This window comes from Pseudorasbora parva, chromosome 10 (genome assembly GCF_024679245.1).
Source record: "Pseudorasbora parva isolate DD20220531a chromosome 10, ASM2467924v1, whole genome shotgun sequence".
NCBI classification, from domain to species: domain Eukaryota; kingdom Metazoa; phylum Chordata; class Actinopteri; order Cypriniformes; family Gobionidae; genus Pseudorasbora; species Pseudorasbora parva.
In genome coordinates this window covers 46,844,645-46,858,223 of record NC_090181.1, presented here as the reverse complement: position 1 = coordinate 46,858,223, position 13,579 = coordinate 46,844,645, and the positions used below count along the sequence as shown (strand labels likewise).

The 13,579-nt window shown below is 40.8% G+C and overlaps 1 protein-coding gene across 1 annotated transcript in view; it reads right to left on the bottom strand.

Moving 5' to 3' along the window:
* Positions 1-574: 574 nt before the first annotated feature.
* dlst (dihydrolipoamide S-succinyltransferase) overlaps positions 575-13,579 on the bottom strand; it is a 45,603-nt gene continuing 32,598 nt past the window's right edge. The window contains exons 11-15 of the mRNA XM_067456277.1: positions 8,977-9,107; positions 7,021-7,094; positions 5,959-6,042; positions 2,393-2,560; positions 575-1,143 (exon numbers count right to left, since the gene is read on the bottom strand). Coding sequence (XP_067312378.1) covers positions 1,009-1,143; positions 2,393-2,560; positions 5,959-6,042; positions 7,021-7,094; positions 8,977-9,107 — 592 coding nt within the window. The 3' untranslated portion in view covers positions 575-1,008. The remainder of the gene's footprint in view (positions 1,144-2,392; positions 2,561-5,958; positions 6,043-7,020; positions 7,095-8,976; positions 9,108-13,579) is intronic.

Sequence of the window (13,579 nt, the reverse complement as noted above, 5' to 3'; positions counted from 1 at the left end):
TTATATGGATCGCGCCTCATTCTCTTTTTGTTCATTTTAGACTTTATATAAATAATTTAAGATTGCTCTTATGAGGACAGTTGTTGAAGATATGCCTTGAAGTAAGTCTAAAATAAAATGTAAGCCAGCCCCTTCTGTTGAGCGCGCAGTGGTCTGAGATGATGCCGATCGACCGCTGAATATGACGTCAGCATCAAACATACGCCGAGACGGAGACGAACAATCTTTGATCATGTGCCCAGATATGCTAAAGCCCATATCTAAACGAACTAACATGAACGCAGATAGAATTTCAATCAGAATAGGACACCTGATAGTCTGAAAAAATAATACCACTGAGAACACATTTAACACTTTTAATGGCCTTAAATTTGACAATTTGGATTTATCACTTTTTATTATACTTTTTAAAACCCCGCGGACACCCTGTAATAATAAAATCCCCGCCATGGGACCTTTAACAGTCATAGTTATTGTTCTTGGTGTGAACGGGCCTTGAAGACGCCCATCAGACCCGAGTGAAGTTAACCGACCTCGCTTCGGTTTGCTGGATGGAAAAGACAAAGCTGCAGCATGTCATTCATGTGTTTTTTTATTGTTTAAAATCTCAGTTTTGGTTCTTTACAGGGGCAGACAGATTCAGATGGTCTGGAGTTGTGCGGGACACGTCGTGGTGTGAAAAACGAAACACCTGCGACACAACATAGTGTTCTGCTGAGCTTTACACAGAGGAGATTAAATATGACATACTGTATATTACTATCATCCTTTCGGCATTTAGAAACAAATAATTGCACCGGTCATGTTTTGGTGTGCTGAATTGTAGAGAGAACAACAGGACAAGCGCTACGGCTTTCCTGCGAGGGCAACACACGCCATAATATTCCCAAAACCCGGCGGACATTTACATGGTAAAACAAGTTGACATGAAGCTAATCGATGCGAATCCCACTCCAATCCCGCTCCGCCGGTTACTCTAGTGTGTGTGAGACACGTGCGTGTGTGTGATCACATGTCCAGAAGCAGCACCCTTGGGTCCTCCACCACGGATTTGATCTTCCTGAGGAAAGTCACCGCCTCTCTGCCGTCAATCAAGCGGTGGTCGTACGTCAGAGCCACGTACATCATCGGCCTGATCTCCACCTGCACACACACACACACGTTTGTTTCACTATATTAGTAAGGGCCGTGCAATATATCGAAGTATCGCAAATGTACATAATCACAACGAGATGCAATATCTGAATGATTTTAATAGGCTCCTTCAACATTGTGAAAGGTGTGTGTTTATATAGCAGAGAATAGACTGGGCACATGACTCTTACTAATGGGACTTGTTAAAAGAGAATGGGAGATGTTAAAAAGAGTTATTAAACAATGATTCGCGAAAAACAATAACTTGCAGTCTCATGCTGTCTGACACACACACACACACACACACACACACACACACACACACACACACGTTCGTTTTTGTGACACATGGGGACATTCCATAGGCGTAATGGTTTTTATACTGTACAAACCATATTTTCTATCCCCTTACACTGTCCCTAAACCTACACACACACACACACACACACACAAACACACACACACTGCCCCTAAACCTACCTATCACACACACGCACACGCACACACACACTGCCCCTAAACCTAAACCTACACATATCACACACACACACACACACACACACACACACACACACACACACACACACACCCTAAACCTACCCATCAAATGAAGAAATGGTTTTAAAGGTTTTTAGTTCAGTCAGAAATGTGCATTGTGTCATTAATTCCTGATGTCGTTGGCCAGCCGTCAGACCTCCGTTCATCTTCACACACAGATGAAGATATTAGTGTTGAAATCCGATGGCTCAGAAAGGCCTTCATTGACACCAATGTCATTTCCTCTCTCAAGACCCATAAAGGCACTAAAGACGTCGTTACAAAGCCCATCTCACTACAGCGGCTCGACAATCATCACGAGAAGAGTTTTTGTACACAAAAAAAGCTAAATAACGACTTATATAGTGATGGGCAATTTCAAAACAAAGCTTCGAACCGTTATGAGTCAGCGAATCGATTCGAGAGAGGAAATGACATTGGTGTCAATGAAGGCCTTTCTGAGCCATCGATTTCAACACTAATATCTCCAATTGTTTGTCTTATTAAATGTCTGACGGGTGTCCAACCGCATGAGGGTAAGTAATTAATGACAGAATTGACATTTTTGGGTGAACTAACCCTTTAACAACCTCTGAACTCACAGTAGGTCTGTGTTTAAAAGCTTATAACATTGTTCATAACATGTGAAGAAAATGAATGGAGCTTTTCTTCATGAACACAACTGTTGCGCTCTCAGGTGACACAAACGTTCACATCTAACCTTTCCAGCAATGGCCACGGGCCGGTCGAAGATGCCATGCATGCCCAGAATGGCAGACTGCGGCGGGTTGATGATCGGTGTGCCAAACATGGAGCCGAACACTCCTCCGTTACTGATGGTGAATGTGCCACCGTCCATGTCCTCCACTGCAAGCTCATTCTTACGAGCCTATGGGCAGACCACAAAGCAGCAAGGCTTGAAAACACATTCAATCTGACACTCTTTCCTTCTCCACATTCCTAATAGACCTGGCATATTCTGAACATTGGTGGCTCTCTGACGAGTTCCTCTTTCGGATAAAAGCATCATGTGCACTGCAAAAAATGCTCTTCTCAAGCCCCTTTCACACTGGACGCGATTTTGACGTGCGAATAATTCTCGTGATGGTTTTTTTTCCCGATCAGCTGTGTGTGTAATGAGCGCTTCCACACCGAACGCGAATGTGCTGAGGCGAAAAAACGACATTTATTTGTTTCGTTTCGATTTTTTTTTACTCTAGCGGCGACAAAAACGGCTTCAACCAATCACGTAAAAGGAAACAAAGGTGACGAAATGTCCAGTTGATGTCACGAGCTATGCAATCAACTTTAACCTTTTCCAGGCATGGCATTTCTCATGAGATTACAGCTGTAGCTCTGTTTGCCCACTGCATGATACAGACAGCAATAACTTAACTTATGAGTTAGTATAATAACTTATAACTTATAAGTTATTACCTTTTATAAATAGTTGTTTTTTTTCCAAACATTGTGTCCGCGATTATGGAAAGTGAACGTGTTGCCATCAGTAGGCTACGTCTGTGGCACTGAAATGTTTACATGTGACTCGACTGGAAACATCTGCTCGGATCGATTGATTCCCTGAAGTGCACGGTTTGTCTCGTCAGATGCGCTGCCGTCTCTGGAGGAGATCCTCAAATTGTCCCACAGACTTTAGAAAGTAAGTGCTGAACCGGCCATGAGAAAGTTTTAGCTCCTGTACACGATTAGCATCCTCCCCTTCAGACTCTGTTCTTTAAGAGTGGCTGCACCCAAAACCTTCCTCTCTTTTATTTATCTTATTTTAAGCAAAAACTCTCTTCATTTTTAGTTATTTTCCCCAAAACAAGACAATAATTTGTACTTGACTAATAAATGTTTCTTAATGTAAGATATTTTGACTAGAAACAATACAAAAATACTAAGTTAAGAAAAGCATTTTTTGCAGAATGTTGGCAAGCTGTCTTTCCTTATTCGGCTGGTGTTTGGATTTCCTTGTGGTGCTAATATTATATTAACTTTCATTATTTAATTCATTTCAAGTAACTTGATTTTGTAAGATCATTTTCAATTTTCATTTAAGTAATTCCAAGCATCGCAAAGCAGACGACGTCATTATGTGATAAAATACACTCAACTTATTAACACTCTCCACAGCGCCACCCAGAGGATTGAGTTATAACTGCGAGATTTAGAGGGATTTATCACAAATTCACTGCATTTACAGACACCAATCCACACAGTAAAATTCAAATAGTATTTTCAGTTTTCGAATATTAATTACAGATCAAATATTGGAATATTCGTGCACACCCCTATGAAGGAGATCTGAGTGGCAGATCATGGACAATATATATGTACCACTTTAGTATGGGGAACACATATTCACTATTAACTCCGCCTTCTGCCTCAATAAACTCCTAATTTACTGCTTATTAATAGTTAGTAAGGTAGTTTTTGTAGCGTTTAAGTTTAGGTATTGGGTCGGATTAAGGGATGTAGAATAAGCTCATGCAGAATAATGCATTAATATGAGCTTTATAAGTGCTAATAAACAGACAATATCATAGGAATATACATGATCATAAGCAACTAGTTAATAACTGAACCTTAAAATCAAGTGTTACCTATAATTTATATTTTCTAAAAATATAAAAAGTATCCTAAACTTTTCAGGGCTCGACTTTAACGCTTGTCCAGGACAAGTGGATTTTTTGAAGGGACAAGTGAAAAATAATTTTACTTGCCCGACGGACAAGAGCCTGAAAACAAAAAATAACTAGCAAACCACCAAAGTGCACGAATGATTGTGCATTAATTTAGTGTAAGTGGCAATCGATAGTGGTGGATAATAATATATGATGAACTGATGATAATAAGGTCGATCTGTTGACACTCGTGCAGCCTCTCGAGGAGAAATTACAACACTAGAGCGTTTCCTGAACACCATCACGACTGAAAGTGACACTGCTTTCATATGACAGTTCCATAAACAATTAATTAACATTCACTTACGTTAATATTCACTTAAAGTCACTTACATTTTAGATGCAACATTGAGTGCTTTTGTTCGATTTCAGCAGCGAAAATCGTTCACACACAGCAGAACTGTAACGCGTCTCACAGCAACAAGTGTGTTACTGAACGATTCAGTGTTTGAATGATTCGTTTGAATGAACGACTCAATGGCTGACTCATAAAGACGGCCATCTGCTGCCACCTACTGGAGGTTTAGTTTCATGTTTAAACATACTTTCCAATGTTTCTTATGTGTCTATTCAAAACTACAAATCTCAAAACATTTATTGCAGTTGTAATTTTTCAGTGTAAATGATTTAATTTTATTGTTAACAGCCCTTAGTGTCTTAATTTAATTTAATGTATTGATCATATTTAACAATATAAAATTATACCTGAAGCATAGCCTATATTTAATAAGATTAAGGGGTAATGCCCTTTATAAAAGGTAAAAATATCACAAATTTGAAATGATTAAATAAAAAATAAAATTAAAATTAAAAAATCACAAATATGCAGATTTAAATATGTCAAAGCTAATTGAACTCTGGTGAGAATATTGCTTCAGAATAAATTATAGTTACAACACACACACACACACGCAAAATTAAAAAAATATTGAACTTTTTTCAAGTGAATGAACGATTTACTTGTCCGAAGGACACGAGCATGCTTAATGTCACGCCCTGCTTTTGACTCTCCTTGCTATAGTTGTGGAGTCCTTAAATTTGTATGTCACTCAGACAAAACAACCCTAAAAATGCCTTTAGGGCTTAAAACAAGAGATTTCTGTAAAATAAAATATCTTGCATTAATGTCGTAGCTTTGCAGATGTTGTTCATGCTCAAACAGCGAGTGTGAAGAAACCCCGAGCGTCTACATTTTTCTTATTTGACGTCACATGCATTATAAGTCACTTTGGAATATAAATCGTAGCACATTTCAGATAATAAAACAAACACGACTTGAAGTTGGTAAATACGGTATAGCACATTATTCCACCGAGTCCGCTTTAAAACCCCCGAGCTAAATGCGTAAAAGGTGCTCTGATTCCGCTCTTCAAACCGGGCCGAGTCATTAGAGGAATAAACCGCAGCCTTTTTCAGAAATTACATGGTTTGATTTTTCCCTTCACTTGACATCAGCTCTACCATTTTCACCACTGCTGTTTTTTTAGGTCATGTAACATATTTACCTAAATAAAGATTTCTGGTTAGCTGCTCCATTTGCATCTAAATAAGCATGTCTTCAGACAGCAGCTCAAATCATTGGCTCAGGCTGTCGTCTCACCTTTTCTCCCAGCTCGTTAATGGTTTTCTCAATGTCTGCGAAGTTCATTCCCTCCACACTCCTGATCACTGGAACCACCAGACCCTGAGAGACGAGACCATCACTGTCAATAACGCAGATTTACAAAACAACAGCATTTATCTGAACATTAAACATCAACTTTTGTAACATTATAAATATCTTTACTGACGCTTCGGATCAATTTAAAGGGATAGTTCAGCCATAAATGAGCCTGTGACGTTTATCTGCTGACCCCAGTGTGTCCAACATGTAGGTGTGTTTGTTTCTTCAGGAGAACACAAATGAAGATTTTTAACTCAGCCGTTGCTCGTATAATGCATGTCAATGGGTAACAATTCTATGAGTAAACAAAAAAAACATGCTTAGGCAACACACACACACACACACACACACACACACACACACACACACACACACACACACACACACACACACACCTGCTGCTCATGACGACACACTGATGTCTTAAGACACGAACCGATCGGTTTCTGAGAGAAACACAACAGTATTTGTTATTTTTACCTCATATCAGACGAATCTCATCTAGTGTTCCCATCCGCTATTACTTCCGTCCGATGAGGCCAAACTGGAGCGCTCATAGATATAGATTCCTCATTAGTGCCTGTGAGGATCAGCCGAATGAGGCATCAACATTATATATATATACACTAATGAGGAATCTATATTTATGAGCGCAACAGTTTTGTGTCTTAAGACATCAGTGTGTCGTCATGAGCAGCAGGTGTGTGTGTGTGTGTGTGTTGCCTAAGCATGTTTTTTTTGTTTACTCATAGAATTGTTACCCATTGACATGCATTATACGAGCAACGGCTGAGTTAAAAATCTTCATTTGTGTTCTCCTGAAGAAACAAACACACCTACATGTTGGACACACTGGGGTCAGCAGATAAACATCACAGGCTCATTTATGGCTGAACTATCCCTTTAAAGCGTCCTTGCTGAATAAAATTATTTTTACTCAGCCTAACCCTTTGAGCAGTGGTATAAGTGGACACTTTCAGAGGAATAAATCTGAATTACCTTTGGTGTTGCGACGGCCACACTGATATCAACATAATCCCGATACACAATCTCTTTGGTTGTGTCATCAATGACTGCAAAGATAAAAACAACCGTCAACAGCTCATATATATATTAAAAAAAAATTTTAAGCCAGTTATTTCTATATTTTGCACTAGTGTTTCAGTAGGTAATATCGGTTTACATTTTCAAACATTTAATTTGCCATTAATTGTAATAATCCATGATTGCAGTGAGGTGTGTGTGTGCAGAAGGAGTCTGATAACAGCGGATCCACACGGAGAGTAAGGGTGCGTTCACACTTGTAGTTCGGCTCGTTTGGTCCGGACCAAAAAACTAAAACAAAGCATTTAGTCCTGGTCCGCTTAGCGTTCACACTGGCATTTTTAACAGCGAACCTAAAGTTACCGAACCAAAGGCACAGGGAGACGCTCACAACCTGATTGGTTGGCTTATATGACGTAGGAGCTGCTTACCGAACATTCAGAACGACGCTGTGTGCCGGATTAAACGCCATCATTTAATGCGTGAACATATGGCATTATTTGTACCAGCTGAGAACTCATGAAGAGCTCATAATGTTTAAAACATTCAAAAAGCTCCAGGATTTCCTCCGTTGTGCAGAAAAGAGACGGACGTTCAGGTTTGCTTTTTGTGTGATTTTTCTAGCATTTTTGAAACATGTTCGTCAGACCAAATATTAATGAGGCACTTCCCTCCTCATTGCTCCACGTTTGCCCTCTAACGTTACCGTTACTCATTTTGGATACATTGATCTTTCCACGTCGTCCAATCAGCTGACTGTAGCGTCACATCTTGTGACATCACGTCCTGTTTTTGGTTCGTTTACATGTCTTTGGTCCGTGTTCATATATCAATCGAACCGCACCAGAGTTCGTTTGGAAGCGGAGACTGAGACCCGTCTTTATATGGTCCGCTTGTTTGGTGCGCAGCAGGGTTCGGATGGCAGCGTTCACACGTGTTCAAATGAACCGCAGTAACCGAGCAATCACACTAGGGTTTGCTTTAATCCAACCAAACATGACAAGTGTGAACACACTCCTAATTCTCACCATCATCGAGCCCGTCTGGGATTACATGAAGAAACTGAGACTAAATCCACAAGAACAATCTCACAGACGCTTGAGAAAAACTCCTGCAAAGCTCCAGTACTGAGAACAGTTTTAAACACTTGTGTAAAAATGCTGTAAAGTGAGAATGCTTTCAGAAATAATGTCATAAATAGATTTAGTTTATCAATGAACTCCTAATCACCAAATCAGATCAGTGTTTGGTGTTGTGTTTATCCTGGTTGGCTTGCTCTTAGTTCTTCAGGAGCTTTGCAGGAGAGTTTATTCAAGCGTCTGTGAGATGTCTATTTCAAGGTTCAGTCAGACACCAGCCGACACATGCAAGTATCCAATGAAGAACATGAAATGTGTGACTGTGGGCAAATATAGACACACACTGGCCTAATGAAACCGTGTTAAACGTGGCTGTCTATGTAGGCCAAGCCAATGAGGTTTGGAAGGAAAGAGAGGAGGGGGCGACTGAAAGGCAATCTGTAAAACATGTTCTTTAGACACGAACAGACGACCACATAACCACACACGCTTACCAGCGGCTTCACCTGAAGTGGTCAGATGCTGAACGCTGAGCTGCAGGGCGTGTGTGTGTGTGTGTGTGTGTGTGTGGGGGGGGGGCATGTTTTAGTGAAATATGAGGACATTACCCATGTCCCCACTTTTCAAAAGGCTTATAAATCATACAGGAGGAGTTTTTTTGAGAAAGTAAAAATGCAGAATGCTTCCTGTGATGGGTAGGTTTAGGGGCAGTGTGTGTGTGTGTGTGGGGTAGGTTTAGGGGTAGGCGCAGTGTAAGGGGATAGAAAATACGGTTTGTACAGTATCAAAACAAAAACAAATGTGTGTGAGTGTGTGTGTGTGCGTCACGTACCAGCGTTAACGGCAGGTTGGTCTGTCAGAGCGTAGGCAGCAGCTTTCACAAACGCAGACATGAAGCCCAGTTTGATCCCGTGTTTCTTCAGGAAAGCATCTTTATATTGTTTCCTCATCTCTGAAATGTTGCTGTCACGGAGGAATAAGGAAACGTCAGACATTAGCAAGCGAACAGTTGCTCACCATCACGTCATTCCAAACCGGCATGACTTTACACCATGAAATACTGAAGCAGATGTTTAGCAGAATGTTCCCGCTGCTCTTTACCATCCAATCACAGCAGATTCACACCGGTGTCACAAATCCTGTCCGCTTAGGACCCCAGAGCGATCCTATTGGCTGAAAGAACTTTTAATGGGTAATCTGTTCAGAGCCCGATTACAATTCTTACAAAATTACGTTTTGATTTTTGTCGTTTGAAATTGTGGTAAAATAGTCATTATTGTCTTGCAAATCATCTTTCATATACTAGTAGTATATAACTGAAGTACTTATATAAGTATATAAGATATATACAACTGTACCACTTTAGTATAGGGAACACATATTCACTATTAACTCCGCCTTCTGCCTCAATAAACTCCTAATTTACTGCTTATTAATAGTTAGTAAGGTAGTTTTTGTAGCGTTTAAGTTTAGGTATTGGGTCGGATTAAGGGATGTAGAATAAGCTCATGCAGAATAAGGCATTAATATGAGCTTTAGAAGTGCTAATAAACAGACAATATCATAGGAATATGCAGGATCATAAGACACTAGTTAATAGTTAATAACTGAACCTTAAAATAAAGTGTTACCTATACAACTAATACAACAACAAGCATACAGCTCTGGAAAAAATTAAGCATTGATTTCTCAATGTTAAGTGGTCTCTTAATTTTTTCAAGAGTTGTATTTCGGACATAATCTATTTATTTTGTGCACCCGTTCTGTATATTACCGTTTTTTTTATTCTTTATTATTTACATTAAAGGTATATTACTATGTGTTGATTTTGTATTGGTATTATTAGTTAGTTTACCAGTTCAAATAAATGTTTTTGTGTGTGTGTGTGTGTGTGTGTGTGTGTGTGTGTGTGTGTATGAATTAAGTTTATTTTTAAACAATTGCTTGTCCAGAGCCATGTATAACAGCTCTTGATCAAGCATTTTAAACAGCTACCAAATTGGGTCCTAAGCAGACATGCTTTCACAGGGGGACAGGATTTGTCATGGCACCGGCATGCTCTATTAAGCATCATAAGACACATCTGTGTGTATTGTGCTGTGTTTTTCTGGTTTTCTGAAATATTATGATAGGTTTGTGTAAGAAACACTGAATTTAAAGATTAATTTTAGAAAATTTTATTAATGTGAAGCTGCTTTGAAACATCTGTACTGTATAAAGCGCTGTAGAAATCCGGCTGACTTCACTGATTGAATGAAAAAGCTGCATGAAGAATAAAACAAAAGACCTTTGTGGTCCACAGAACAAAAAACTGATAGATTTCAAACACAAACAATGTATATAGGCATGAGTATAGAGCATAAAAACGATGATCACAACAAAATATTTTCATTTCTTTTCCTGCTTACCTTGAGGTCTGATTGGTTAGCGTTCAGACTAGCACTTTTTTGATAATGAGGAAAATAAGGAAGAGCACATGCCCAGCCGGCGTTATTTTGTTTTAAGTTGTAATATTACACGGGTCCTAACCAGACGTGACGCCAACACACGTGATCAAAGTTATCTTGTTACATCGTGTTATTTAGAGTTTTTGTCCTAAGCAGCGGCTTATTACATTTCTATTTTAGAAACGGTTTCTTGTGATTTGATTTATTTGTTTGCAAATGCTTTTTGCTTCAGAGACTCCGCCCACACACTCTTCTGATTGGCTGTGATTTTTGTATGATTCAGTTGCGAGTGCAGTCCGCTTGAGACTCCGCCCACACACACTTCTGATTGGCTGTGATTTTTGTATGATTCAGTTGCGAGTGCAGTCCGCTTGAGACTCCACCCACACACACTTCTGATTGGCTGTGATTTTAGATTAATTTGGTTGCGAGTGCAGTCCGCTTGAGACTCAACCCACACACTCTTCTGATTGGCTGTGATTTTTGTATGATTCAGTTGCGAGTGCAGTCCGCTTGAGACTCCGCCCACACACACTTCTGATTGGCTGTGATTTTAGATTAATTTGGTTGTGAGTGCAGTCCGCTTGAGACTCCGCCCACACACTCTTCTGATTGGCTGTGATTTTTGTATGATTCAGTTGCGAGTGCAGTCCGCTTGAGACTCCGCCCACACACTCTTCTGATTGGCTGTGATTTTAGATTGATTTGGTTGAGAGTGCAGTCCGCTTGAGACTCCGCCCACACACTCTTCTGATTGGCTGTGATTTTTGTATGATTCAGTTGCAAGTGCAGTCCGCTTGAGACTCCGCCCACACACACTTCTGATTGGCTGTGATTTTTGTATGATTCAGTTGAGAGTGCAGTCCGCTTGAGACTCCACCCACACTCTTCTGATTGGCTGTGATTTTTGTATGATTCAGTTGAGAGTGCAGTCCGCTTGAGACTCCACCCACACTCTTCTGATTGGCTGTGATTTTTGTATGATTCAGTTGCGAGTGCAGTTCGCTTGAGACTCCGCCCACACTCTTCTGATTGGCTGTGATTTTTGTATGATTCAGTTGAGAGTGCAGTCCGCTTGAGACTCCACCCACACTCTTCTGATTGGCTGTGATTTTTGTATGATTCAGTTGCGAGTGCAGTTCGCTTGAGACTCCGCCCACACTCTTCTGATTGGCTGTGATTTTTGTATGATTCAGTTGAGAGTGCAGTTCGCTTGAGACTCCGCCCACACTCTTCTGATTGGCTGTGATTTTTGTATGATTCAGTTGCGAGTGCAGTCCGCTTGAGACTCCGCCCACACACTCTTCTGATTGGCTGTGATTTTTGTATGATTCAGTTGCGAGTGCAGTCCGCTTGAGACTCCGCCCACACGCTCTTCTGATTGGCTGTGATTTTTGTATGATTCAGTTGCAAGTGCAGTCCGCTTGAGACTCCGCCCACACACTCTTCTGATTGGCTGTGATTTTTGTATGATTCAGTTGCGAGTGCAGTTCGCTTGAGACTCCGCCCACACGCACTTCTGATTGGCTGTGATTTTTGTATGATTCAGTTGCGAGTGCAGTTCGCTTGAGACTCCGCCCACACGCACTTCTGATTGGCTGTGATTTTTGTATGATTCAGTTGCGAGTGCAGTCCGCTTGAGACTCCGCCCACACGCACTTCTGATTGGCTGTGATTTTTGTATGATTCAGTTGCGAGTGCAGTCCGCTTGAGACTCCGCTATTTTGATTGGTTGTGATTTTGGATTGAGTAATTATATTTTTTGTCATTGTGACATGCATACACCACAGAAACGAGCATTTAAAATGCTTTGAAATGTAAAAGCACAATCCAATCCAAATAAGGCTCTGTCTGCGTGCGCCGTGGCATGCAAGGTCAACTTTCCTTTCTAAACCCCAATCAAGGATGTTGTGGACAACAGTCTGCCCAGGTTTTGAGTGAAAAGGGCCGAGACCGTAATTCTCCATTTTCCTGTCTCTAACGCCGTTTAGCCTCTCCGGTTTCTCCGCTAACGGAATTAGGACCGTCCCAAGACACGCGCTCTCAGAGAAAGGAGAGAAGACGTGATAAAAATCTTCACTTTCCAAAGCCTTTAAATCTTATTGGTTTGTCATAATAGCCCATAACGTTCCGGGCGCCTCGCTCTCCCTTTCGAAGGCCGGTCTCATGGGACGTCCCAGCAGATGCTTCGCAGGCGCGCTCCTTCGACTCCAGACCGCCACAGTCTTCCTCCAGCCCATCAATGCCAACCAGATTAGCGGCAAAACACCAACCCCTGAAAGGCAATACGGCCATTTGCGCTGGGGAGAAATCCTCAAAGTGTCATCTTCAGGGGCTAGCGAGGGAGGTTGTGGACATTAACGTTTCCTTGTAAATTAATAAAGCCCATTTTACCCTTCTTATCTTTGTTTTGACCAACATTAGGACCAAATATTTACATTCCGTGCTGTAAGTGGCGATTGGGTTTCAGAGACCTCTTCCTGTAGGCCAGATTCCAATCTATAACCATTTGGACGGGCATTGCGGAGCTTCTAATCGGGTTTGGGCAATAAGCACAATTTTCACAGGCCATCGACAGATTTCCTATGTGTCAGTGGTAGGTTCTGCAGAAGTATGGACACACATATAAAGCGTGCATATGAAGACAGAAAGAAAAAGTGTTTATTTCTCGTGTGTTTTTAGATAACTTATCTCAGACAAGTTTGAGTAGTTTGTCAGTTCTTCTTAGGTTAAAGGGTTAGTTCACCCAAAAATGAAATGTCTGTCATTAACTCCTCTCCCTAATGTCGCTCCACACCCGTAAGACCTCCGCTCATCTTCACACACAGTTTAAGATATTTTATATTTAGTCTGAAAGCGTATGCAAGTGCATGCACACTATACTGTCCATGTCCAGAAAGGGAATAAAAACATCATCACAGTAGTCCATATGAGACATCAGTGGGTTAATTAGAGTCTCTTGAAGCATCCAAAATACATTTGGGTCCA